The sequence below is a fragment of the Alligator mississippiensis genome, chromosome 3 (assembly GCF_030867095.1).
Source record: "Alligator mississippiensis isolate rAllMis1 chromosome 3, rAllMis1, whole genome shotgun sequence".
NCBI lineage: Eukaryota > Metazoa > Chordata > Crocodylia > Alligatoridae > Alligator > Alligator mississippiensis.
In genome coordinates this window covers 227,142,831-227,170,827 of record NC_081826.1, presented here as the reverse complement: position 1 = coordinate 227,170,827, position 27,997 = coordinate 227,142,831, and the positions used below count along the sequence as shown (strand labels likewise).

General features: G+C 42.0%; 1 protein-coding gene across 2 annotated transcripts; it reads left to right on the top strand.

The window, feature by feature from the left end:
• Positions 1-242: 242 nt before the first annotated feature.
• Positions 243-27,930, top strand: DCP2 (decapping mRNA 2). Of its 2 annotated transcripts, none has more exons than XM_006272102.4 (11): positions 243-440; positions 9,778-9,929; positions 11,513-11,640; positions 12,113-12,211; positions 14,987-15,139; positions 17,040-17,152; positions 17,305-17,412; positions 18,392-18,521; positions 18,896-18,997; positions 21,109-21,160; positions 21,859-27,930. In XM_006272102.4, exons 1-11 carry the CDS (start codon positions 388-390, stop codon positions 22,020-22,022), a joined length of 1,254 nt encoding a protein of 417 aa, XP_006272164.2. In that variant the 5' UTR covers positions 243-387; the 3' UTR covers positions 22,023-27,930. The 2 variants fall into 2 exon arrangements, with proteins under 2 accessions (XP_006272164.2, XP_006272163.2); XM_006272101.4 differs by having other exon boundaries at positions 21,856-27,930.
• Positions 27,931-27,997: the final 67 nt, after the last annotated feature.

Below are 27,997 nucleotides of genomic sequence, written 5' to 3'. Positions count from 1 at the left end.
GCGCATGCGCACACAGCGCCTTCCAAGCGCTCGTGGAACCCGCTCGGAACCAATGCGGAAGCACAAGGCACCACCCTCCCAGCTGCGCCCGTTGCTCTTCCTTTCTTACAGCGTTTCCCATTGGCCGCCCGCCCGCGGTCTTTCGACGCCCACCACTCACTCTCTCCCTGATTGGCTCGACGGCCGGCATGACCTCTCGAGCTGCCCGCCCCTTCCGGCCTGGCAGTCGCCGTCGCTTGGCGGAGCCGTTTGTCAGTTTCCACGGGGAGACCCGCCCCTCTCTCCGTTGCGGGACGGAAGCGAGCGCTTGCGCCCCTTTTCGGCCCCTCCTCCCCTCCGCCGCGCGCTGGTCCAGGCCTGCCGCGTCGGGATGAGCCGCGCGTCGCCATGGAGACCAAACGGCCCGAGATTCCCAGCAGCGTCCTCGACGACCTGTGCAGGTGACGCCGGGGCCTCCGCGGCTCCCCGCCCCCGTCCCCCCCGGCCCGGCCCGGCCCGGCCCGGCCCCGCGATTTGGGGACGGGGCCGCCTTCCCTTGCAGTAGGACCCGTTGGTAAACAGGCGCGGCCCATCCCACCCAGCGCCCTTGCCCTGCCCCAGGCCCAGCCCCGCCCTGCCGCGCGTGGGGCCTCCAAGCAGCCTGCAAGGGAAGAGCCCCACGTGTGTCTCCTTTGCAGGAGGATCCGCTGTTAAAGTTCTTTTGCGACCCTTTTGTCTGCTCTTGCCACCCTCAAGTTGAGCGAAACTGCTGCAGTCCAGCCTGTGACCTTGGTGTCACTGGCACCTGCTCTGACCTGCTGAGCTGTGGGGCTCTGGGGCTGGCACATGGTCACATCTTGGAAATCACCAGCTGTAGGCTTCAACTTCTGTTTTTCACAGAATCACAGGAAGTTTGGGTTGGAAGGGACCTCGAGAGGCCATCTAGTCCAACCTGCTGATCAAGGCAGGACCATCCCCAACTAGATCATGCCAGCCAAAGCTTTGTCTAGCTGTGTTTTGAAAACCTCGGGGAACGGAGAATCCACAGTCTCTTTGGGGGGCGGAAGATATCTAAGATGATGGACATTTTTGCTGGGAGTGGGGGTCTAAGATGATGGACATGGGGAAAGTTGTATGTATTTCAGATGACAGCCTTCTTTCGGGGGGGGGCAGCATCCTCCAGCCCCCACACGTACTTGGCACCCATGTCCCCGTGTATCCAAATGAAACAGTCCTGCCCTTTCTGAATGACATGCCAGCTGCATGCACATGAACTGTGCCTTGGAGCTGTACTGAGTAGGTATCGTCTGTCTATGTAGATAGCTCTGCAGAGTGAATACCACATCTGCTAAGTTTTGCATCCCTTGTACCTTTATGCACATGATGCCATCTAGTGTACCTTTGCTTACCTGTTGTTACCGGTGAGCAAAAAAAAAAAAAAAATCATTAATGCAGAACGAATGTTGCTAATGTCCTTCCAGAGCATCCAAAACAGCAAAAGCTGAAGCAGAATTAAACTATTGCATCTCTTACTGTTTATAGTCCCTTGTGAACTGTTGCTGACACACTGCATTGCTTAAGTGAGAACTGCTCAGAATTGGGGGTGGTTGGCTTGTTTTTTGAAGGTCTTTATGCAACTCATTCATTTAATTGCATACATGGGGAGCAGGCACAGGCCCCCAGACCAGTCATTGCTTTGCTAATTAATGTAGCTTGTTACTGCAGGTAATTCCTTTGCTCTTTCAAAATAGCTGCATCTGATGCAGTGAATGGAAATGACAGAGAAGTAGGACTGCAGGGGGGAGTGCATGTAAATGGCTGCTAGTGACTGCTGCCAACTCCAGGAGGGTAAAGATAAGGTTAAATTCTGCTGTTTCGAAGTCTGAAGTTGAAGTTTTGCTGAATTTGATGTTCTGGAAGGGCATGACAGACCACCATACAACCTTAGCTTTGTGTTAATGATTTTTTTCTGTCATTGAATAATAATAAATTATGAGCCCCTTAAATTAAGAGAAGAATTTAACCTTATGTTTACCCTTCTGGAGAATTGTTGTAGAAGGCAGATAATTCTTGCTTTCTTTAGCTGTTACTTGCTTCAGTGGTGAGGTGCCTGGCCAACTGGACTTCTGTCTAGCCTTCAGCCAAATATTTGGTCTGCTTGATTCATTTTATCTCAGGAATGTAGAAATTGGGTTGTTCACGAAAGTCTGAATTATGCCTTTAGTGTTTATGAAGCGTTGCTGCAAAAGTAGGTGGATGCATATATGATTCTGTGTTGTTACTGAATGTTTGTGAAGGTAAAAAATGTCTGTTTAGATGTAATTGAGCTCTGCATTTGCTGCTGAATGCCATACTAAGTTAGCAGGGGCAAATGATACAGCATCTTATCCCATTTACTACACCTGGAGTGGGTATGGAAGAACTCTCAACAGATAGTTTCTCTTTCTCTTGGATGGGCCGTGACACTGAATGCAGAGCTGCTGGCTCCATAATATGCAGCAGTGCACTTAAGTAAGGAGGAGTGGTCATTTCCCCTTATGTCAACCATTAAGGCATACATGGTTGCTAGTTGATCCTGCCCAGGAGTCAGCACTGTTATAGTAGACGTTTCTGTGTAACTTATAGTTAGCCTTGGAAATCTAGTTAATGAAAGGTGAAGGGCATTTAACTTCCAAGTAGCTGTCTGTCTGCACACTTAGGCAGACATTATGTCAGAATCAGGAGGCTTTCTTAACACCCAAAAGATCTAAAATAGGGGTGCATAACTCACATTTTGCAAGGTATACTTTCCAGTGGAGAGCAGCCACTAGTGACATCTGTTCTGCCCTCAAAGCATTTTCAAGTAGGAAACTGGACTGCATTGCAGACACATGCATAAATTAACAGATCACATGCAGTCAGGGTCTGGGACTTCCTGTTTTGTTTTTCCTATTCTTTTTGTGTAATAAAGTAGTTTAACAGAGAATTATGGCAGGCCTCTGCAATTACAGCCCCAGGCTGTGCATTGAGCATCCCTAATCTGGAAACTTCAGTGCCTAGAAGTGTGTATTCTATAGAACTTTCATGGGCCCTGGCTGGATAAATCCAACAGGCTAGATGCTGCTTTTAGGGTTTGTATTTCTCTCCGGGATTAGCATTCCTGTTAGGGATGGTGAGGAGTAGTGTAATGTTACCTAAAATAAAATACATGCTCAGACTCAAGTATTCAGTTACAGTTCTGAATTCATCAAGTTCTAACGATAAAAGTGTTGAAAACTTTGCTGTGGCAAAAAGAATCCAAATACAAGTCCTTTAGAATAAGTTTGTTAAAAAAGAGGGAAAGGTCTACTACTGTAGAAAATTACATCTCCTGAAACCTGCTTATAAAACGGGGATCAGACATATGACAGTATAAATCAGCAGTGCTCGTGGTCTTCACCCTGCTGTCTGGATGAATGGCAGGGGCCTGTCCATAGGCTGGATTGGGCCTCCTGCTGCTGCTGCCCAGCTGGGGGCAGGCTCTGGGGGCTCTGCATCACTGCTACCTGGCTGGGATCAGGCTTGTGAGGGCCAGGTGGCAGCACAAGGCCCCCAATGCCACTGCACTTCTGCCTATTTGTAACATTCAAATACTGTGGGCCCTAAGGCCCACCTGGCTAACTAGTAGCCCCTATTGTATGGGAGCTAATGGGTGAATGCTACAACAAAATACCTGGGACAACAGAGGCAAAAAACAGGACAGGAGTAACATGAGAGCCAAAGGGTCAAAATGTGAAAATGAGTGCTCCTGAGGGGGACAATGAGCAGAGCCCCCCGGGTTGCACCCACCGGTCCTCAAAGGTATCCAAGGAACCGGTGGATGCTGCCCACTGGTGCTCTGCCTGGAAACGTGCACAAACAAGTGAGAGGAAAGTGGCCCAGCAGTCTCCGGGCATCTTCCTGGCTATAGCCTCCTTCCTGGTCAAGTACAGGACCCACTTGGCCGTGGCCAGGAGGAGGTTGACCAGGAGGTCCTGGTACTTGGTGGGGCTGTGGGTGGGGTGACCAAAAACAAAAAGGTGGGGGGTGAAATTCATCCAGAACCTCAGGAGGAGTTCTGGAGGTGGAGGTGAAGGAGGAGGGGCTGCAGCCTGGCACACTCAAGGGTCGTGAGCACCAGGGTTTCCCAGAAGGGGGAGGAGCACCGGGGGGTCTGTGAAGCTCAGCACATACATGCCCATGACGACGGCTCTGTGGAAGAGCTGCCAGCTGAGGTCACCAGTGGCTCATGGGATGAAGGTGGCCACTGCAGTCCTGATCTAATGTGCAGGGCTTCCCAAAGATCCATGGGGAGCCTGGCAGGCTGGATGACACAATATTTAGGGCTAGATCTGGCCTGCGAGCTGCAGGTTCAGCACTGTTAGTGTAAACAGTAACAATGTGCATTGGTTACAAAGTTGTATTTTTGATAGAAAACATCCTTGAAAACAACATCATCAGCCCAGTGGCTCTTTCAGGAAAGCATGCTATAAAGTCAAAATCTTTATTTGCAAATAAGCAAGAGCTTGCTAATTCTCATAATAATCTTAGTCAATGAAGTGTGGTTTTGCAGTAGGTAAACATAAATATAATTTATTTCCAGTGCTGTTCTTAAGCTGTTTATAGATTTCATAGACATTAGGGCTAGAAGGGACCTTGTAAGATCATCGGGTCCAGCCCCCTGCCCAAGGGGCAGGAAGTCAGCTAGGATCAAAGGATCCCAGCAAGATAAGCATCCAAAAGTTTCTTAAAGGTGTCCAGAGTAGGTGCTTGTATCACCTCTGGAGGGAGTCTGTTCCAGGCCGTGGGGGCTCAGACAATAAAGAAGTTTTTTCTTATGTCCAGCCTAATATGGTCTTACAGGAGTTTGTGACCGTTGGACTTTGTCATCCCTTGGGGTGCTCTGGTGAACAGGTGTTCCCCCAGATCCTGATGCACACCCCTTATGTACTTATAGGCTGCCACCAAGTCACCCCTGAGCCTGCACTTCTCCAGGCTGAAGAGTCCCATAGTTTCATAGTTAGTAGGGTCGGAAGGGACCTGAGCAGATCATCAAGTCCGACCCCCTGCCGCAGCAGGAAAGAGTACTGGGGTCAAACGACCCCGGTGAGGTGTTCGTCTAACCTCCACTTAAAGACCCCCAGGGTAGGAGCCAGCACCACTTCTCTTGGAAGTTGGTTCCAGGTCTTAGCCGCCCTGACTGTGAAGTAGTGCCTTCTGATGTCTAGTCTGAATCTACCCTCTGCCAGCTTGTGACTGTTATTTCTAGTCACTCCTGGTAGTGCTTGGGGATCAGGGACTCCCCCAATACCTGCTGGTCCCCTCTGACTAGTTTGTATCAGGCCACTAGATCTCCCCTCAGCCTTCTCTTGTGGAGGCTGAACAGGTCCCTTAGCCTCTCCTCGTAGGGCCTGCCCTGCTGCCCCCGATCATGTGAGTGGCCTTCCTCTGAACCCTCTCAATGCTGTCCACATCCCTCCTGAAGTGTGGCTCCCAGAACTGGATGCAGTACTCCAACTGTGGCCTGACCAGTGCCTCATAGACGGAGAGGATCACCTCCTTGGACCTGCTTGAGATGCATCTGTGGATGTACCACAGGGCCCAGTATGCGGACAAGGTGTGGTTGGCCTTACTGACCGCGTCCCCACACTGTCAGCCCATGTTCATTTTGGCATCAATGATGATTCCAAGATCCTTTTCTGCCTCTGCACTGACAAGAAGGGAGTTCCCCAGCCTGTAGGTATGCTGCTGGTTCTTCCTCCCCAGGTGCAGCACCTTGCACTTGTCAGTGTTGAAACCCATCCTGTTCTCTTCTGCCCACCCCTGTAACCTGTCTAGGTCCAATTGCAGCCTATTCCTCCCTTCTAGCCTGCTCACATCCCTCCACATCTTAGTGTCGTCAGCAAATTTGAATAGGGTGCTTTTTACCCCCTCGTCCAAGTCACTGATGAAAATGTTGAACAGCACGGGTCCGAGAACTGAGCCCTGGGGGACCCCACTGCCCACATCCCTGCAGGTTGAAAATGACCCATCCACCACCACTCTTTGGGTGCGGCCCTCCAGCCAGTTAGTGACCCATTTGACTGTGTAGGCGTCAACACCACAGTCCTCTAGTTTTATAATGAGAATGGGGTGAGAGATAGTGTCAAAGGCCTTCCTGAAGTCCAGAAAGGCTATGTCCACTGCTACCCCTGTGTCTAAGGATTTTGTGACCTGGTTGTAGAAGGCCACCAGGTTGGTCTGACAAGACCTGCCTCTAATGAACCCATGTTGGTTGCCCCTAAGCATAACCTCCCCTGCTGGCCCCTCGTGGACATGCACCAGGATAATTCTCTCAAAAAGCTTCCCCAGGATCAAGGTAAGACTAACTGGCCTATAGTTTCCTGGGTCCTCCTTCCTCCCTTTTTTGAAAATGGGAACCACAATGGCCCCTTTCCAGTCCTCTGACACCACACCAGAGCTCCATGAGTGCTCGTAAAGCCATGCCAGGGGTCCTGCAATGACCTCTGCTAATTCCCTCAGCATTCTGGGGTGGAGATCGTCAGGACCAGCTGATTTAAATATGTCCAGTCCCTCCAGAAGTTCCCTGACTAGATCCTCACTGACCCTAGGCCTGGGTGCGCCTCCCCCGGGGCCTGAGGGGGGACCTAGGGGGCGGGCTGGTCTGGTCCCTGCTCAGGAAAATGAAGGCAAAGAAATAGCTTGGAGCCTATCTTTGTAAGGCCTGTTCTCTTGCTCTTTGATCATGCGTGTGGCTCTCATCTGGACTCTCTCAAGCTTTTCCACGTCCTTCCTAAATTGTGGAGCCCAGAATTGGATGCAGTACTCCAGCTGTGGCCTCACCAAGGATGAGTACAGTGGGAGGATGATATCCTGGGCCTTGCTCGAGATGCATCAGTAGAATTACAGATTGCAAGACAGAGACCCAAACTTTGATTTAGTTGGGCATGGCATGATGCATAAATGTGGAATTCGGGGATCAGATCCCAATCATGCCATTAAATTAAAACTTCTCAGGACCTTGGAGAGGCACAGGTTGGAATTAAAATGGCAGTTAACTTTTTTGATCAACTTTTTTAATGCCATTTTTCCAATAGTACCTTTAAAAATAATGTTTGTGATCTGTTGTTTGGTTTGCCCTTGCCCTTGCATAAATCAGGTGCTGAATGTGCTCATGTACTCTGATCCTTTCTCCTTTTTTAATCTGGTCACACTATTTCTTGCTGACTCTTCAGTTCCATGTTTGACTTTTGACTCTGCAAAAGGATGTTTGCCAATAATGACAAGCCTTCTTTACCAGACAGTCACAATGACCACACAAAAAAAAGGAATAATATTTTTTTAACCTTCCAGTGTACATCTTTAGTGTGATGGCAATTGGCGGGAATGGTAGGGATACCTATATCAAAATAAATAAATAAATCAGACCTTCAAGGGGTTAGCTCTCTGGCAAAGTATACTGCTACTGCAGCAAGTTACCATCACTATCATGGACGTGAGTAAGGTCCCTCTTTGCACAGGACTGTTTATACTTAGTGAATATTGCTAAAGCATATTTTGAAAAGGTAACTTTCTGGCTCCTAGCTGTAGCATTGGTGTCCCATGTCCATATCTGGCAGGTCTCTGAAGTTAGATTTGAAGAGACTTTGCTGGATAGCTTAAACTTGACAATTTAAGTTTGAAAACAATAAGCTATGATGAACTTTAAGATGATTCTGTTTTATTTATTTAAAACTGGAAATTTTACTGTTTGAATATAAATCTTAAGTCTAGAAATGTGCTCTGCAACATGAGCTAGCACAGGCCTGTTCAGCTGACAGCCCACAGGCTGCATGCAGCTTCTGGACTCCTGGCTTGGATACCATTCCTGGCCTACTACTGTTGGAGTCCCTGGACTTCCTCTCCATCCTCCAGCTTCCTTTGCTTGCACCTGCTGCAGGGGGCAGGGTCCAGTGATATGGTCCATGGGGTCGAGGGCTTCGAGGAACCTGGGGACCCTGCGCAAGGCAGCCATGTGTGCAGGGGTCTGTGTGGCACAGTGGGGCTGTGCAGCACTGTGGGGAGCTGGCATGGTACAGTGGGTGGCTTGTGTGGCATGGCACAGCACATTGGGCCCTGTGGTGCAGTGGGGGAGGGCTTGCATGTTGCACTACATCAAGTACCCCTGCGGTATGGAGTGAGGGGGCTCCTGCAACATGTCAGGGGGCTGTTGTGGTATGGAAGATTGCTCCTGCAGCAGGTTGGGGGGCTCCTGAGGTGTGGACAGGGGCAATGTGGGTTGCACGGCCTTTGGGGGTCTGTGCAGTGTGTGGCTGAGGGCCCTCTAGTGCCTGTTCACTGAGAAGCTGGACAGTTCTGTGCAGTGTATGAGGAGCAGAAAGTAGACTGGGAAAATAAAATGATTTACCTTGTTTACTGTCTGCTCCACAGGCAAAATTCATAGGAGGAGATGGCCAAGATAAATCACATTTTAAAGTTACAGTATTTGAATAGCTTGTAATGGCATTAACAAGTGAGGAGACACATTCTTGTTGGATATTTAAGTTGACAGTGGCCATAGGAGCGTTTTGTTGGTATAGCATTCATTTGACTTTTTTGAATTTTGTTTTGTACCATTTATTCTGAAAACATAGCTGTGTATTTAGATCTGTGCTCTCACAATAGTCTATTTTGAATTGACTTGTTTTTAGTTTTCTTGTAACATGGGGGGGGGAGGGGGTTCTCGACTTTTCACTTGCCTGCTAACTCTAAAGCCTTCCCTATCTGATTGTCAAAAGCTTTGGTTGGGCAGACTGTTGGCATTGGATTTATGACCCAGATTCCAGGTGGACCCAAAACCTCAGACCGACTATGACTTCTTCCATTCAATAATGGGCAAATTCTGTTGATACACAGTGATAGCAGATAGGGACAATGCAGGCAAGGCAAACGCATGATTCTGTATCTACCAGACCGTGGCTTCACAAAGGAAAGGTATGCGTGGCCAACATGTGAGCTTCACTCTGTGGGTCTTGCTTAAATGTCAGCAGTCTTGGAGGTTGAGGACTGAGGCCCACCCTCCCAGTGGGGTGGGTAAAACTGGCTGGTGGTGTGCCCTCCATCCATGGTGGCTTTGGGTTCTCCCCTTGGGGGGACCTTTTGCTGCTCTGAAATCCCTCTTTTTTTTTTTCTTCTCCTCTTATGACTCTTCATTTCTGGGTACCATTGATTGGTTTCTCTGTGGTCATCATACTGTCCGTGTTCTGTTCTGTCAGCATATTCCTTTGTTTCCTAAACCTATCACATGCATATATCTTAGTTTGGTAATTTACCAGTGTCTTAATTTGGGCATGCCCCAGGCTTCTAATTTGGTCCATCCACCAAAACTGGGAATCCCAGGGATCTGCAGCTGGTCCCTGTGACTTAGGCTTGCCACATAGGAGCTATCTCATGTTTTGGAACGCTGTTTGGATGTTTTTAATTTCCCAGGGTGTGTATGCCCACCTGTCTGTTAGCCTCAGGCACAGCGTCTGCCTTGAAGACTGTGAAACTTTGTCACAAACAGGCTTTTAGAAACTAGCTACCCCTTGCCATTCCCCTAGACCATTTTTCTAATACAATATCTACTTTACCTACAAACCAATTCCTAAAAGCAAATTTTTGAATATAATTTTCTAGCCATCACAGACCACCAGGAGGATATCCATTGCCAGAGTCCTATAAATTGTTGTTTAAAGCTGCTGCTGTAATGCATTTTGCTTGTTAGAAATATTTCTTAAACTTCTGTGTGCGCGTTTGGTTAATTAAATTTTCCTTTTCCAGCCGATTTATTTTGCATATCCCAAGTGAGGAGAGAGACAATGCGATCAGAGTGTGCTTTCAGATTGAACTTGCCCATTGGTTTTACTTGGATTTCTACATGCAGAACACACCAGGATTACCTCAGTGTGGGATAAGAGATTTTGCTAAAGCTGATATCCTTTGTATTTGTTTGTCATTTCATTGTTTGTGTATAAAATGTGCACTGAAGTATAGCTATGAGATTTATTCTTAAAATCGCTGTCAGTACAACATAGTAAAGAAAAAAATAGGTTCTATTAAAATTTCTACTGTTTGTTCCTGTCAAAGTACTGCAGTGTTCAGCAATGGTCAAGGAAAGCTTAAGAGTGCTCTGTGGCATGTTTCTTTCCTAACATGATGGATTTCCGCAGAGAAGCAGAAATGCATATTGACCCTGCTAGGAGCAATGTAAACTCTGGCTGTGCCTATTTGGAGATGGGATTGGTATACATTTATGGGGAATTATACCAACTGCAGCTTGTGTTCCTGATGAATCCATGCAGTTGGCTTCTGCTCTTTCTACTGATCCTTTGAATTTACAGAGTTTGTATGCTGTACCCTTTCTTCCTTGAAGGGGAATTTTGCAGAGTAAATTCCATGGTGGTATCCAGCAGAGATTTTTTCCTTTTCCCATGTACTTTTACATAAGAGTGGAAGATCTGGTCCTGACTTCCATAATACTTAATGGTGATTCCCAGGGCAGAAAGCCTGGTGCTTGATTTTATAGTCAGCTGCTGGTGGGTTTGAAATGCTGGTAATTGAAAATAAACTTTGTAAACTGATCTGATTTGTATGATATTGGGGATGGGCCAGTCTTTCATGTTACCCTACTTCTGGGAATATAATAGTGCCATAAAATAAATGTATTCCTTGAATAATTGTGAGGTAATAAGTAGGAAATGTAACTTTATGGATAGTATGTGCTCACTCTACGTGATTTATATTTTCCATATAAGTTATGAAATTCTAGAGTCCTGGCTTACTACTTTTTTTGTACACTGATACAGAGTTTTTTTTTATTAGAAAGAAAAGCAGTATGATTGCGTGTTGATTTTACAGATTGTTTGGAGAGCCTTATCCATAAGAACAGTACAGTATGCTATCTAGTTCTGGGTTTTTTGGGGTCAGTTAATGAGCCAGTAAAGACTGCCAGGTGTGTTTAAGTAGATACTCAGATAGTGATTTAATCAGAATTAAAATATTCTTGAGCTCAACTGATTAAGGATGGATTCTAGGTAGTGGTTTGGCTAGCTGCTGTGGGGAGGAAATGTGTCCATGTTGATCCATGATGTGTCCTGAGGATCCATGCTTCAATGAAACAAAGTGCTTTCTTTGCAAATATAGGTTTAGAACAGGGTCATCTCTTTGGTGTAACTTGCTTTTAAATTTGGTAAGAAATTTGCTTTTTAACTCCAGTTGGGCTACTTCTGTTTATTTAAGTTTCTAAAATGGTACCGTTTTTTAGTTAAACTTTTTCTAAGTAGCTTGTCTTAGAATAGTAAAGCACTTATGTGCCTCCTCAACTTGTAGGATGTAATGTAATATTGGATTGTTTGCATGACTTCAGCTTCAAATAAACCTGAGAGAAATCTAAAAGAACAAAACCCTATTCCATATAGACAGTAGTAGTTGTAACAATTTATTTTGGGTAGATCTGTACGTATGTGTAAGATATGAGTTCAGGTTAAGCATTAATTTCCTTGACATGTTTCTTTACTTTTCAATCATTGCCCTTTTTTACTGCCTCAAGGTGAAGATGTGCAAAAGGTTTTAGATGAGTGGAAGGAATATAAAATGGGAGTGCCAACCTATGGTGCAATTATTCTTGATGAGACACTTGAAAATGTAAGTTTGAAGCCAATCTGTGAAGTGGTTTGTTCAAGGTGGGAGTAACTGGGGGGATGTTAACTAGGATTTAACTAACACCAGCAATTTTTTGTTTTGGAGGGAAAAACATTTTCAGTCTCAGAATCATAGATAATGGCGTCAGAATACAGCAGGATTTTTTTTCACATTCCTATCATTATGTTTCTGTAGATTTCTCTTTTTTGCAGGAGTGTGTTAGGAAGTGGGGGTGTTCTTACTATCTGTGTACCAGAGGCAGCTGGTGCATGGTCCTTTTTTTTTTCTCCAAATTTTGCTGAAATGTTATATGATAAAAATAATAGAGTTGATAACTCTTTGTCTAACCTTCGCCAACCTTGTGGACGAACTACTGAAAATGAACATATAAGGGTCTCTCCAAAGCGTTGTTTTTGAGATTAAGACAAAGCAGTGAGATTAATGGGTATCTGACTCTTGTCTTCATTTTCTCTAGGTACTGTTGGTTCAGGGATATTTAGCAAAATCTGGCTGGGGATTTCCAAAAGGGAAAGTAAATAAAGAAGAGGCTCCACATGACTGTGCTGCTAGAGAGGTGAGCTCCAAGTATGATTGTTTAAACTTTCCTTACTCGTAAATTAAGGTGCACAAGTAATTTAGCAGTAGTTGTACTTGTTCATGCTGAGTAGGATGTTAGTGCAAGTCCAAAAGCAATTCCACTATGCCTTTTTACAGAAAGCTTCTGCTTTGGAATATGGCTGCTGTAAGCATTTTATTCCCTCTGCTGTCAGCTGTAGGAATCAAAAGCCTGTGCCTAGTGTAAAGTCAGGGCTTGAAATTAATGTGTTCTTGAAATTTTTTGATTGTTCTGTATCTTGATTGTTGTTAGGGTCAGCAAGTAACTTTTTCAGCTTTTGGAACATCAGTTAAAACTGTTAGGTTGGCCTGGTAATTATTGATTTGGGTATCTAGAAAGTCCCTAGCTGCTCTGGCCCTTTGGATTGTTGTCTGATGATGTAAAATTAATCTCTTTTCCTCGATATCAGTTCGTGAAGAAGGAACTAAAATGTAAAAAACTTCTTGGAATGACCAATGGAAGAGAAATGTACATCAAAAGTAAAATGAGGATCCAATTTGGAAAATGACTAAAAATGAGTGAATGTGAGAGAGTGTTTTTGTGGTGGTGATTCAATACAAGTTTGCCCAGCTGCCTTGGAGATAGAAGCACATGTCTAAAATTTCTAGAAGACTGTCATCTTACATAAAAATAATATATTTGTGTGGCAAATTAAGATGACAAGAAGACTTTTTGGTATTTCTGAGACTGCACAGTCTGGGGTTGTTGCTTAAAAAGTTGGTGTTAAGGGAAAAGTACACTGTTATGGTAAAATGCATGAACAGTTCCAGCTTGTTATGCTCTTCCCTATTATAGAAACAAAGGGTCATGGTCAGTGGCATGTAAAATATAAAGCTATGGTGCATAGCCTGCCTGTGGAATTTACTGTTGCAGAAAGCCAGGCACACACTGCATCTGGATGTAAAAGCGGCTTGGATAATTTTATGTCCTATTTTTATTTTTACTTATGTAAAGACGGGTAATAAACTCTCACTTGGAGATATTGGGAGATGGAATTGGATTGCCAAAAGAAGGTAGTAAAAAGCATTTGATTTCCTGTCTGGGTTGAACAAGCTTCTTAGAATTCATTGCTTTCTAAGTATACCTGTTGTGGGTTAGGGGATAGCTCCTTATTTCTAATTTTCTGAAGGTATCCTCCAATTTACATGAGCTGTTTGAAAGGACATTGGAAGCTTCAGGTAAGAAGAAAAATAAAATCTGGCTGTATTTAAAGTGTTGTTTCAATCTGTAATATAATCCAGTTCCAGCATTTCACATCCAGTTTAGATATGTGTCAGTGTAGAACAGCTGTCTGCAGCCTTTTCAGGTTATGGGCCAGAATGGCTCAGTTCAGGTCAGAGGCAGGCAGGTGGGTGGGAGCTAGGACCCAGTTATTACTGTCACCACTTCTTGTCATTGCTGCTTCTTCATGGTGGCATGGGGAGAGCAACTACAGCTGAAGCCCTGTGTTCCTTCTCACAAGCTTTAGGTTTTTGACCCCTGAGGCAGAATATTACTTATAACACTTAGAGAAACACATAAGAAGAAAGTACAATAATGCAGTAGAACAAACCAATCAAAAACATGGCTTGGGAAGTTAGATGATAAGGAGAGGGGAGAACAGTGGTTATAGTTATGAGATTGTGCAACTGCAGCACAGAGCTTGGGAGGATAAGATGAAAAATTTGCTTTTTTTTTTTTCTTTTCTTTTTCCCATAAAGGGGAGATTGGTGCATTTTCCTAACTCAGATCTTTTCCCCAAGGAAATGGCCTACCAGCAGGTGTCAAAGATCTGGCCCCTGGGCCACTCCTGGCTTGTGGAAGCCTATCATCTGGCCCCTGATGTTGATGTCTGAGTTGACCCATGTGCCATGTTAGGCTGGCTCCACATACAGTACCTTGGATTCATGCTACATGTGGCATGCACTTCATCTGGTCCAGGACCTGTGCTGCACATCCAGGACACATGCAGCACAGTCCTAGACCAGCCCAGGGGAGCATTGTGTGCAGCATGGATTCCAGACTGGCTGGGGTGTGCACCTCATGTGGCGTAGGTCTCAAAATGGGCACTGCATTCATTGGATCCGAGGGATCCGTAGGCCCAATCTGGCCCTTGGACTGGTCCCGCTTTACTCATCTGGTCTACAGGCCCAGATGTTTGATACCCCTGGGCAAAGCAGTCTTTCTCTTGCGTGCTTTTTGGCTTCTGACAATTTCTCTGGTATAGATGATCTTTACTTTTTATCTTTACTTTTATCTTTACTTTTAACTCATTCTCTACTTCTGAGAAATGTGGGTTGACTAGCTGATTTTATTCCTTCTGCCTTTATTCTTTCATTCTGTTTTACAGAAATGCCTTTTCTGTATTCATGGAATACTATTGCTTTCTTCCATCAGTGTCTCTATATTGGTGGATCTCATCATTTTTTAGACTCAGGGGCCCCTTTGGAAAATACTGGCTCTTAGTTTGTTTGTTGACTGCAGAAAAATAATAAAGCAATTATTCTGTTGCAAAGAACTCAGATCATAACAGGTCAGAAAGGTTTTAACACTGGGGTTCTATTTGAACTCTCTTGGTTTATCTTGTGAGTCATGTTTATACACCTAATGGTACTAACATTGTGTGGCACCACTGAAAGGACCTCTGTGGCACCCTGGTTGAGAAGCACTACTCTATGTACACAACATTGACCTTTGTGCTGTTACTTTGAAGGTCTGACCTACAAAATCTAATGCATTTTCTATGCTGCTCAGGTGTTTGAAGAAACTGGTTTTGATATCAAAGATTACATCTGCAAAGATGACTACATTGAGCTGCGAATCAACGATCAGATAGCACGATTGTACATCATTCCAGGAGTTCCAAAGGATACAAAATTCAATCCCAAAACCAGAAGAGAAATTCGGGTATGCATAATTATTTCTTATGCTGAAGCCTCTGTGTTGGCAGTAACTTAAAGAAGGTTGATCAAAATTAAGGGCCTGCATGATATTAAAAGAAACAGGTGATGAATGCTCCAAATGCAGATTGAAGGCAGCATTTCATCACTAGGTTTTGTCATTTTCCTGCAGGTCTGATGTGAAGACTGATTGCTGACCAGCTGTTCATTAAGATGCCACGTTTATCATAGCCTGCATGCTCCAGTACTAGGTTTATCTGTGACAGTAAAGCACATCCTTCTCTCTTCTAACTGTTGTTATATTTTTGTAGCTAATAGTCTTTATTCAGTCTTAACTAAATTCCTTGGTGCTTGGTTTCTTCTGGGAATATCAATATATGAAGGATACTCTGCAAAAGCCTACACCCCAGAAAAGCAAAATGGGGGCTGCTCTAACTCTCTAGGCAGCCCATACAATGCAGATCCTAGTGTGCAGCAAACACCAGGGATCAGGCTGGGGTGTGGAGTGCAGTGGGAGCCAGCCATTGTGTGTGATATTTGTACTCAGTGGACTTATAGAAAGCTGTTGCAAAGGGGAGAAATCCTGAACAATTTCTGGTATTGTTGTTGACATTAATCATTTCATGGCATTTGAATTTTTCTTGTAATGCAAATTAATTCAAGAGCAGTATTTGAAAATTAGGATCAACTTTAACCTTATCTGTATTTTTGGAATTCCAAATGCCCTCTTCCTCCTATTTAGATTCCTCGGAGGTATAGATGGTCTCCTTGCTTTAGGTGCCTTTTTTATTTGATCTAGCTCAGGGGTTCCCAACCCCCAGGCCGCAGCCTGGTACTGGGCTGCAAAGGGTTGGCTGCTAATCTGCAGGATGGTTGGCTGCTGGAGCGGAAGTGACCATGGACTGGCAAGCTGTGGACTGGAAGTGAGCAGCATACTGAGGACCGGCAGCCAACTGAGTATAAAAAAGGGTTGGCTGCCTGCCCACAGCATGCTGGTCATTGCTGGTGTGCAGTTTGCTGGTCTGTGGTCACTTCCGGTTTGTGGTTTGCCAGTCCTCAGCATAAAAAGTTTGGGAACCCCTGATCTAGCTAAACTTTGAGTCTTCTTTTTGAGGACTGGATAGAATTGTTTTGGAAAGTCCTTGCAATATTCTTTACCCTTTAAAGTATGCACGACTTGGCTGAAGCATGCATCTAGAAAGAGGTTAAGTGAGGTTTTTTGTATATTGAATCGGTTTTCAGAGTACTTTTATTTTTATTTAATTCATTTTAATGGCATGTTATGCAGAGTTCAAAATAGAAACATCATATTTGTTGTTATAAAAGTCTCGTATGTTAGAAAACAGTTATCTTGCCCCTTTTTGGATTGCTTTTTTTGTCATCAACCATAGGCTGGATTCAGTACTAGAACAATACTTCAGTTTTTCTTATGTAGACATAATGCGTGCTGGAGCATCCTATGAGTGGGTACTGGTGATCTGTTTGCTTGCATTTGAAATAAAATGGGGGGGATGGGAATGGTGAGAGAGAAATTTGCAAAACTATTTGTAGCCTCTGATTACCCTGGCCTTTCATGGCATTCTTGCAAATAAAGCACTGTTTGTTATTATAGACTTTATTTTCAATTAAACTTAATAAGTTACTGAGTACCATAGTCCACATTTTAGGTATCCCTATCCTATCATTTTGGTGTGTTTTATGTATTAGTGTCCATTACAATGCGGTTGTGGTCAGAAAAGTGACTGTACCATTTTAAATAATTAGGTATGGTAATGAACAAACTCTTGTCATAGTTGATTAATTCAAACCCTTCCTGCAGTTTGAAGAAAATCATTGTGGTTGATGTGCCATTCACTTAAATCCCTTCTAGACATCACTAAAGTAATTACTTTTTTCCTGTGTTTCAGCATATTGAATGGTTCTCAATTGACAAGTTACCATGCCATAGAAATGACATGACCCCAAAGTCCAAGCTAGGTTTGGCACCTAACAAGTTTTTCATGGCTATTCCCTTTATCAGGTATGTTCAAGAAAAGTCAAAGGCTAGCCCAGACCATTTCACCCTTTCTTGTCAGAAAGACTGTGTATGTGTTTGTGTGTGTGTGTTTGTTTGCTTGATGAAACTTGATTTTGCTGATTTTTTTTTTTTTTTTTTAATGCTAATGTTTACAGACCATTGAGAGACTGGCTTTCTCGAAGGTATGGAGACTCCTCTGATAGTGACAATGGATTCTCATCTACTGGGAGCACGCCATCCAAACCCAGCTTGGAAAAAGTGAGGTAATAAGTCATGTCACTTAGAGCCCTGTCTTCAGCCCTGCATAATACAAAAGTAGTCATAAAACAAAAGGCCATAAAGCAAAAGTGTTTTTTTTTCTGGTTTAGAGTATTAACATTTATTATAATATAGTTTAAAAGTATTATCTTAATAGGGTGAAAGGTTAAACAGTGCTATCTGGCAAACTTTTTAAAATGGCAAAACAGAGAATGTTTTGAGTTTCCATATGGGGAATGTGGAACACAAAGAAAGAAGGAGCGTTACAAAAAAATTGAATTTCTCTATTAGAAAAGGTAGAACAAGTAGATAAGATTTCTAAAAATGTCAGGAATAATAGATCAAAGTTAAAAAGTCACTAAAAACAAAGGGACTGTGAAGTAATTTCAGAGGCAGCTGAATGAAACCTATGCTAGAGCAATAGCAAGAGGAGCGTTTGAAAAAATCAGTGTGATAAGTCATTTGTGGAGTCAAACTTTGAATGTAATTGGATGGCAGGAAGGCTTTAAATGGAAATGAGTATTTTGTAATGTTCATGGGTCGCAGCAACTTCTCAAGTTAACTCCAGCTCCCAAAGAGAGAGTTTTCTTCAGCATTTCAGTGTAGTTCAGTGCCAAAGTTTTTGCTGGATAAAATAAAAATAAAAGTGTCACTGTTTCTGCCTCTACCTGCTAGGTATGTCCCACTAGAGGGTGGAGGTTTCTTGTTACTTGATAAACAGGAGAAAAGGGAGTTTTCTTGTTATCTGATAAATACCCTAGCCTTTCAAAGCACAGGAAATATTTTTTTCTTACTGCCCAGCTGTTTCCCAGGTAAACAAATGGTAAATGAGGAGAATACTAAGTTATACCTCTGTTTTCTCTAGTTCCATTTTACTTTCACACCTTACTACACAAGCAAAAAAAATGCATTTTTGCTCTGATCAGAATAGCTTTGAAATTTGCTTGCAACTAAAATGTTTGTTTGTTTTTTTGAATGTGTTAGATCCAAACTTCGTTATAGTCAGCAGGTGTTTGCAGATGGGCCTTTAGGAGACCAGTGGACAAAGCATAGGCAGCCACAACCACAGAAGCCATATAATCATTCTGAGATGTCTGAAGTTTTAAAAATAAAGGTAGGCTTTGATGCTGAAAATAAAGGTAGGCTTGTTTGGGCCCTTAAAAATTGATAGTACTTATTCAGAGTCTTGGCTTTTGTTACCGTAAGGGGTGGTGGAACCATTATTACTTAAGGCTTTGGTATTTGTAGCAGGGGATAGGGCTTTGGTTGATTTCTTCTCTCACCTCTTCTGGTTGCCTGGTGGGTGAGAAGCTGTCTTAATTTTATTGTGCCTCAGTTTCTCATCTGCAAAATATTTACTGTCAATAATACTTTGAGACATTTAGGTGAAAATTGCCTTTTGGCAAGTGTCATAGTACAGGGGTGCATGCTGCTGACATTTAATCTTAATATTTACTCCTTTCTTTGGGGGCATGATGGCTGACTCAGAACATGAGGGGCAATGGTAGAAAGCAATATCAAGACACTCCTAACCAAAAGAAGAGGACAAATGGGGTCCACAGCCAGCCAGCTAAACAGAACCACACACTGGTAAGATACACAACAGTAACTGTTGCATTAACAACTTTGGTGACATTTAATTAAGTGTAGACTAAAGCTTTGGTGGTAAACAGTAGATTGCCCAGTGATGAAAGCATACAAAATTGAACAGTGTCCTTTGACCGTTGCATATTAGAATTCCTCTGGGTAGCCTATTGCAAGCGAATTCTAGTGCATAATGGTATTGGAGCTATGTTGTAGCCACAGTGGTTCAGGTATAATGTGAGACAAGTCAGATAAGGTTTTGAATGCAAGGCTTTCAATCTGGTGAAGAATTTGAAAGCTTGTTTAACTTGATCCTAAGCATGTAGTTAGTCCAGCAAAAGATATCACCTGTGAAAACCATTTCTTTCCAGTGCATAGCAGTCAGGCCTTTCTGTGGTTTTCTAGGTCTTTGCCAGATAAATGCCTAGTATATGGTGCCAAGTCAAAATATACATGTAATTGGTTTGTGTGTGTGATGACATTTTGTTGCATGGAAAAACTACATATTAATTGTAAAATATGTTTGCTTCCTCTCTGGCTAGAACTTGGAGTTGTAGACTTGGAAAATTCTACCCCAGAGTCTTATATATCCTATGCCACAGTAGGACTAAATTCACTAATGTTTAGCCCCAAAGTTCATGTTGTGTTCCCCTTGGATACTCTTTCTTGCACTCACACAAGCACCCTCCCCTGGCTCATTGTTGAAGAGTATGCACACCAAATTAATGCTCTTTTTGACAGTGGTTCTTTTTGAGGAGATGTTCTCCCCGTGTTCTCCAGGCTTCACTCTTTGTGCCCTCGTTCCGACAGTATTATTAATTTGGCCAAACTCTGAAGTGCCCAGGGAAGAAGGTAGCACGTTGCCAGCCTCAGTGGCAACGTGCCCTGACTTCCCAGGCTTCTATGGCTATGTGACTCACTTTGTCAGTCTGTGCTTTGGCTGCTTCTTGCTTTCTGCTAATAAGCTGGACTCCAGCTGTTGCTTCCTAATTCCCTGCTGTTTGGTGTTATGTAGAAGTGCAGGGAGCACGCATTGTGATCCAAATAAGCTTCCCTTTTGCAGAAAGTAGGGAAGCAGAGGGATAGTTGCAGGCAGGGTCCCAGCAGGGCAGGGAAAGGGAACAACATGTCAGGTAACAAGTTGCAGCAGAAATGCTGAAATCAGTGGCCTCTTAGAAAAGACCATGTTCCATAATTCTGGAATCCTGGAGTGTGTTGGAACCTTGACTGAGATTTCCGGGGAGTTCACACTTCAGCACTGTTGGAGGCTGTCTGCAGACTCCTGCACCTGCCAGTGCATCAGTTTGGCTTGTGTTGTGAAGGTGGTCTTCAGGCTGTAAGGCTAGAAGAACCTTTTTAAAACACAGAAAATTGTGATTCTGAAACAGCGATGAGGGAAGGAGTGAATTGTGTTCAAGTTTCTATGGACTATGTGGGACCCTGCTTGTGTTTCTTGTAGGAGCACAGCATCAATATGGTTAGTGCCGGAACGATTGAATAATCCCCTTCTCAATATACATTCTTAATGAGTCCCAATTTGCCATCTTTTTTTCTTTTCTTTTTCTTCTTTTTTTTTAATCATGTAAACTTATCAGTGAATAACATTCCCATATCCGAAGTATTGGTGTGGAGGTGTTGCACTAACAGTAAACATACAAGTGGCATGTCTACAGCTCTTGGTATGATGCTGAGAGCAAATAATTAAGGGGAAGGAAAGCTTTTAGTGCATGTCAGTTTTCTTTTTCCTTCAGTTCTCAAAAAAAAAAATCTGAAACCAATACCTCCTTAAAATAATAATTCTTGCGTCTTACATAAGATTCTTACGTTTTATAAAATAGAATTATAAAATAAATTAATTCTATATTTTAACATTTTATTTTTTCAAAACATTTGTAGTAGAGTTTGAGGTGCTCATTAGGTAATCTTGGGGAGCAGTAATTCAGAACTTGCTTTGGGACTGCACTTCAGTTTTAAGTTGAAGAAGCTAAATTCAATGTTGATTTTTATGTCTCTTTATCTAATTCAAGAGTGTCCAAGCTTGTATGCATCTCCTTGTGAGTTGATTAGAATTAGGATCTGTGTTATGAAGAGTGTAATGTGGTCATTCTTTTAACCAGAAATGTGAAAAAAAGCTTAATCCACGAAGACTTCAGGATAATTTTGAAACAGGTAAGCGTATTCCTAGCTTCCATACACACCTGACTATGTTGAGGGTTGAAGGTGTTCTGTACATGGGGGATGCCATGTCTTACATATACCAAGGTGCAGGTTAAATGAAGCAACTTTTTCAGAGGAAAAGTCTGAATTTTTAGAACTGCATCAACTTCTTGCAGCTCATGCCAACAAGAGAAACCATTTATTTAAATCAGGGTTTCCACTCCTTTTTTTTTATTTGTGAAATCTGCGGGATTACAGAATACAGAGTTGTTCATGGGCGACCATGGCCAGGGCTGTTTACGATAACTCTTGAAATTGCCAGTCCCTCTCAAGGGCAGCGAGTAGCTCTTCAGTCTCTGCCCTGGAAGTGGGGCAACATTTAGCAAGCTCCCCCCACCCCCGAAACCTGTGATATGCAGGCAATATTTACTGTTGTGTGTAAAACAAAATACTTATTACAGCTCCTATGAAATTGGCCAGTTTTGACCACTAGAAGGCTAGTAAAGGTGAGGGATTCTTTTGCCACCCTATTTGTTTGAAACCATGACCAAATTAACCAAGCTGCCAGGGTGATTTGATATTAATTGAACAAGTTTCTTGTACAGCAACGTAAAGCTAATACAAGCATATTATCAAATAATCCCCTTGATCAATAGCTGTTAAGGTTTTCTGCAGTTAAGTTTTTCGTTCTTTTTTGTTTTTTAAAGCAGATGCAGCCTATGACATGTGTTGCTCCAGTGAAGACCCGCTGCTAGAACAGACAGAGGGACACTCTGTGGCATGTAATGGGCATTACAAATTCACTTTCTCGTCGAGAGCTTTCTTGAGCTTCAAGTTTGACCATGATGCCATCATGAAAAATTTTGACCTCTGACAGCAAGCTTGTTCTAGAGGAACAGAAATCAAAGACTTACCTGTTGCAGTTGAGTGGGTTTTTAATCCAGCCTTACTTTTTCTCAGGAGTTTTCTCTGTGTTTGTTTTAATGAAATGCAGGGACTGGTATGGTGATCTAAAGGGTTCATTCTTTTTGCAGTATGGGAGTGGCAGTGAAGTGTTGCACTTTAAATGCAGTATAGCCTTTACCTACAAAAGTACCTTTCCAGTGTTTGGTTCGCTCGTTCCTAGCTGTACATTAGAGGGCATTCTTTTCTGTTTGTTTGTTAAAACTTGCTGCACATTTAGATTTAAGTCACTCATTGCAATATTTTAGTGTTGGCAGTACACTAACACTGAACTTTTAGTCTGCTATGATATAAAGCTGTTGCAATATTCAGTCTTTATTCTCCAGTACTTGGCAATAATATAGCAATGGCAAAGAAAATAATTCTCAGAGGACTCCTGTATTCTCTATCCCAGTAACGGCAAAACCTAAAGTTGCACATTTCTCCTCCCCAGTTGTCTGCCTAGAGTGTCTTCTCTTTATATGGAAACGTGTTTCAAAATGACTTGCAATTAGTAGGATTCAAAGTTATATCCTTTGGGTTATGTTTTGCTGTGACTTGCAGCTTTTCCTTTTTTTTCCTGTGGAGATACCTGTGATGGACAAAACTTGCCACTTCACACGACCTAGCATCATATCTTTGTCCACAAGAACTGTCTGACTGGAAGAAAATCAGATGCGGTTTCTGTTTAGTTGCAGCTAATATCTAGAAATTAGGAGACGCTAACTTCTGAGAGAGGGGGTTCTTGTGTAACATTTTTTATATTCAGTAATAATCTAAAATAACCCTCTGATCTTGGGAGGGACGAAGCATCCAGGCAAATGTCTGACTGGATAGAGAATACCTTATATGCCGCTTATAGGTTTGCAATAACCTTTTTTAAGTGTCCATTATAGTGTTTTACATTGTCCTTAGAGGTTTTTAGTGTAATGTATGTTTATATATCCAATAGTATTGAATTTTATATTGCACTTGCATCTCAGTGTCTGAAAACTGTAGCTGAGAATGACTGAAGCTACAGCCTTTTAATAACAATATAAAAGATGTGAAAAAATTAACAGTAGCAATTCAGGTGATACATTAAAAAAATACTAGTCCTACATTCTGATCCAGCTGAGGGAGTTTAAATACTTACATTTTAACTTACTGCAGAGGATCTTATGGGGGAACATTTATCTTGGCAATGAACAACTGTATTTTGTATATCTTCAAGTGAACTGTTCTCTGAAATAAATAAAGGTTAGTGGGTGTGATTTGGAGGGCTGAATGCCTTAATTGACTTTGGTCATTCCAAGGCTGAGTCTTCTGACCAGAGAATGTATATTCACTCACAGACAGCCTTTTTTATCTCATGCAATCTCTGTGTTCTTGCAAGTACCTGTGTTGCCTGTTAGTTTGTTTTAGTCTTCAATAAGTAGTTACACAGCTTATTTTTATCTTCACCTTCTTGCCTCTCCCCTTCTTGGGGCCATGCAATTTATGAGTTTTTAATGATGGTAAAATATTTTGTTAGCTGGAGAAGCTAGACCTCTTACGTTTTAGTTAATAGGAGAAATTGACTTCAACATTTTTCCCATTTGGATCAGAAAGTCTTGAAGTTACTTGGTTTAAAGCCATTTTTCTTTGCTTGCTGGGCTCTTACTGAAAAAAAGCAAGAGGTCAGTCTTTTGACAGTCAGACTTAATAGCCAGAGGTTGCTTGCACTGATAAATGCAAAAGTGCTGTCATTAAGTGAGAAATTGGGATAATAAGGTTGGGAAGGGATGAAGCACTAGTCAGTTCTTTTTAGCTGAAGTAGTTGATTTCCCAGCAATAAGTGCCTGGCTTGCAATGAATGGGAGGTTAGCATTCGCATCTCCAGGCTGCTAGTGCCAGTGGGGGAGATGACTCTTAAGGCATGATTGAAAATCAAGATTTGAAAAATTTTAATTGTAGGTTGACTTTCAGGGGTGTTGCTGTAACGCTTCTAAATGGAGCAGAGATTAAATAGGGACTTTAAAAAGGCAAACAAATACGTTGATAGAACAAAACTCATTTTACATTTGTAACTTGTTTGTTAACAGCTTGGGTATATAATAGATGTCAGAAGTGAGAGGAGAAGTCTCTCAAGAGAAATAGCTGTGCAGAATATCATTAAGTGGAATATGCACTCTCTGCCCTGTCAGCTTGGTTACAAAGTGCAGGTCATTTTTTTTTATTTTTTTTTTTTTTTTTTTTTTTTAAGCGATGGTCTTTTTCAGTACAAAAATACCTGACTTCCTTGCTAAGCCCATACACGAGCTCCAGAAAAGACCCGGTTTTATTAAATCTAGCCTTAATGTGAGTTGCAAATAAATGTGATAATTATGCAATAACTTCCACCTCTGTGCAAAGGTACTGTGTTTTAGAGTTGCATACAAAATTTTCATGCATGTATCAGCATCAGTTTCCTTCTTTCTCAGAGGTGTCTGAAACAGCTTATTAAATGTGCTGACATACGACCTGTCTTGAGGGTTCCATGTGCCCTGCGCTGTGAACAGTTTGAATTGTTAGCTTATGCGTTCTCTGTATGTTTCATGATCGCACACATGTTAAATGAATCATTTTATAGTTATACATGTATTCCAGAGCGCAGGAATACAGTTTACATGGGTTTCTTTAAAATGGTGATGAAAGCAAATGGGTGAATGAACTTTCTTTGAACCTTTATTTTATTTTATTTTATTATTATTATTTTTTTTTTAATAAGTGGTGGGATTTGGGGAGTCCACAGTCTCTAGTTAAACTCTGTGAATGGACTTCTGAGAGCCAAGAGCTTGTTTTTCATTTAAAGATGCTCAAAGAGTAAGCATGGCTGGCAGTCTTTGTGCTTGGAATAAAATAAAACGCAACCCTTTCCCATAGTGGCTCTTCAGGTTGTGGATGTTGTTCTATGTCCTCAGAGTTAAAGGACTTGTGAAATAATGACAGAAGGTTTAACGGACAAAAAGCAAAGTGCAGATGGAAATCTAGAATGGAATTAAGTACTGCATAAACTGTTTTTAATTTATTATAGCTTGTGGGTTTTTTGTTTTTTACAGTCGTTAGTTGTATGTATGTTTTTGCCTAATTCTTTTAGTGCGGGTGGAGGGCGAAATTAATTTGGGGGCTTTGGATTTGTAACTAATTTGTCTAACTTATGCATGTTTTTGTGACTTGGTGGTCTTAAATTTCCAGTCTTCAGTATGCATTCATGCAGCTGAAAGCAGCTGTATCTTAAACATTGAGCTCTAGAAACATTAGTACAGAAGGAGAGAAGAATAAATAGCTTTATTTCACAATCTAAAAACTTCCCTTTCTGTATTGTTAGCTCATAGTAAGTCTTTTTTAGATAATGTCTGCATGACTTGGAGTCTCTAACAGAACTTCAGGCTTCCTCCCGCGCTCCTTATTGGTTTACTTTGGAGAATGACAAGAACAGTGCTCTCACTGTGTTTACTCGTGGGCTATTTAATGCTGCATGTGTAACTATTACACTTTAATGTTAAGGCAAACTGCAGTCTGGCTGTTGCTAACATTTCCAGTCAGATGCTCGTTTCATACAAAAAAGTGCATTTTCTGCTGCGTTCACTGTTCTGATGCTGTATTTTTCCGAGTTTGATTTACAGTATATATGCCAATGCTCTTATTTCTTGCTGCTCTGAAGAGCAAGAATCGAAGCTAGGGATCTAGATTCTACTATGTAGTGGCATGAAATGTTGTTGTTGGGGCATGCTTTGTAACTAGCTGTGCAACATTAGTACAAGTTCTTAAGGTATGAGCTCAGCTCATGCTACAATAACCTCTTAAAACCAAACATTTACTGGAGTTTATTCTAATACCATGTGCTGGGAACCCAAAAGCGTTTTGGAACAATTAGCTGATGGGCTAGCGTAATTTGCCAGTCCCAAATCAAGTTTTTCTATCTCTGCATGGACATCAGTACTTCAGGCTTGCAATTTAAAGTTTCCAGCATCATTTTTTTTGTGCATTATGTTAACATTTTGGTACTGGTGTCAGGCTGCTTTGGAGATTACAGTAGGCTGAAACCTGAGTCCATTTTAACTGCTTAATGTTGAAGCAGCAAAATATTACTTAAGATGTGGCATTTATGGGTGGTGAATTGATTCAGCCCTGCCAGAACATGCACTATGAAGGTGCTCTGACAGTAAATGAGGCTTGGACAGCTCGCTTCTCTTGTACAGCAATTAAGCTGTGATCATGTGTTTTATATTTGTAGCAATATTCTTGTTCGAGAATGGAAAGAACAAGAGGATTAGGCTAAAAGCTTGCATTTGCACTGTTCTTATACTGTACATAAGCACTAATAGGCGATGCAGTATATCTTGTGCTCTTTTGAGCGTGCAATTCACTACTGGTTCAAGTAGGTTGTAAGCCTTAAAGTGAGACACCGTAAATGTAGCAGTTACTTCACTGCTGCACTCAAGATCATGCAAGAGCAAATGTTCATGTGCTTGGCTTATCTGAGGTTTGGGTTTCACTTAAAATTTAAAGTAGGAACTGATTCCTGGTCTCTGCTGTTACTCTATGCAATCTGTAGAAAAGAAACCAGAATGCTGGCATGTGCTGTGGATGTCAGTGACTCCAGGGTGGCAGAAAAGCCTACTTTCCTGCTACTTCACCAGCTAAGGTATGCAGGATATTGTCTTGGAGAGCAGGGAAGGATAGAATTTAAGGAATTTTTACTTCATCAGTGAAGAGGTTAGTTTAAGTGACTTCTTTTGGGAGAGGAAGAGAAAATTGTACTTACTGTTGGGTATCTGCAGGAAAAAAGGTCTTGTGATATAGAAATAATATTGATATCTTTTTTCAAATTAAAAACCACCATTAGTTGTACAGTAGAATTTTCGACAAACTCTTTGTGGAGCATGAGCATTGAAGGTATTGAAATGTATCAGTTGGAGGAAAACTAACTTTGAACACACTTCTGCTATTCTGCAGTTTGGGTTGTGGTTTTGAAGCAGATACATAACTCATTCTAATGTGTAAAGTACCACAAAGTTTTGATGAGAAATTCAGCAAGGCTTTTATATTTTTAAGTTCACATACATAAAAGCATCTTACATATTTCAGAATACCATGTAAAAATTTCCTGATGGCAACAAGAATATGCTGGAATCTCCTGCGTGCTCTGAGGATGCTTTCGTCAAATTATTGGAGGAGACGGTTTACTTTTTTGATTCTAAAATGTTGGAATATTCTTGATATTATGTAGGGAATTTTTTAAAAGTTAAACTATATGGTAATAAATTCAAAGAGCTTTTTGGTTTCTAGATAGCATCCTGTATTGACAACCAAGTGCAGTACAGCTGTTTCTTTGTGCAGCATGAAATAACTTGTTTTATCTGTGGTTGCTTTTAAGTTCCTGTGATTGTCTTGCAGAAAACTGGGGAGATGCAAAGACTTGGTCTGCAATAATGAAGTGTTCTGTTGTGTTACCAATGGGATGTAGCCTGTCCCAACTGTAACATTTTAAGATTCTAGATTTTAGTAGATTTTTTTCACTGGTGTTGGGTGCTGTGTCCATACCGGCTAAATAAACATGTAAGGTTACAGGTTTTATTTAATTTCTCTGAGGTAGTTGAAGCATGGTTTGTTCAGCTCTTCTTTAGATAAGATCTGTAACTACCCATAAAGTCTATTGTACTAATAGATCATGTATTTTTAAGCATTTTTTTTAATGTTCATTTCTTGATCCAGACATTGAAGCACATTGTTTGTTAAAATGTTGACATTTAGTCACAGGCTATTTCTTTTGTATTTGTAAAGTGTTTTCTTTTTTTTACTGTTAAGATTAAAGGTTTTTTTTACTTTCTGGATAATTATTACTGTAATAACTTGAACATTTGTTGCAGTGTGAAACTTAAATTCTGTACTGCTGTGGCAGTT

Coding starts and splice junctions, on each gene's coding strand:
- DCP2 (XM_006272101.4), top strand. CDS start 388: ATGGAGACCAAACGGCCCGAGATTCCCAGCAGCGTCCTCGACGACCTG. Junction 17,413..18,391: donor CCCAGCTTGGAAAAAGTGAG/GTAATAAGTCAT, acceptor TGAATGTGTTAG/ATCCAAACTTCGTTATAGTC. Junction 18,998..21,108: donor CTAAACAGAACCACACACTG/GTAAGATACACA, acceptor TCTTTTAACCAG/AAATGTGAAAAAAAGCTTAA.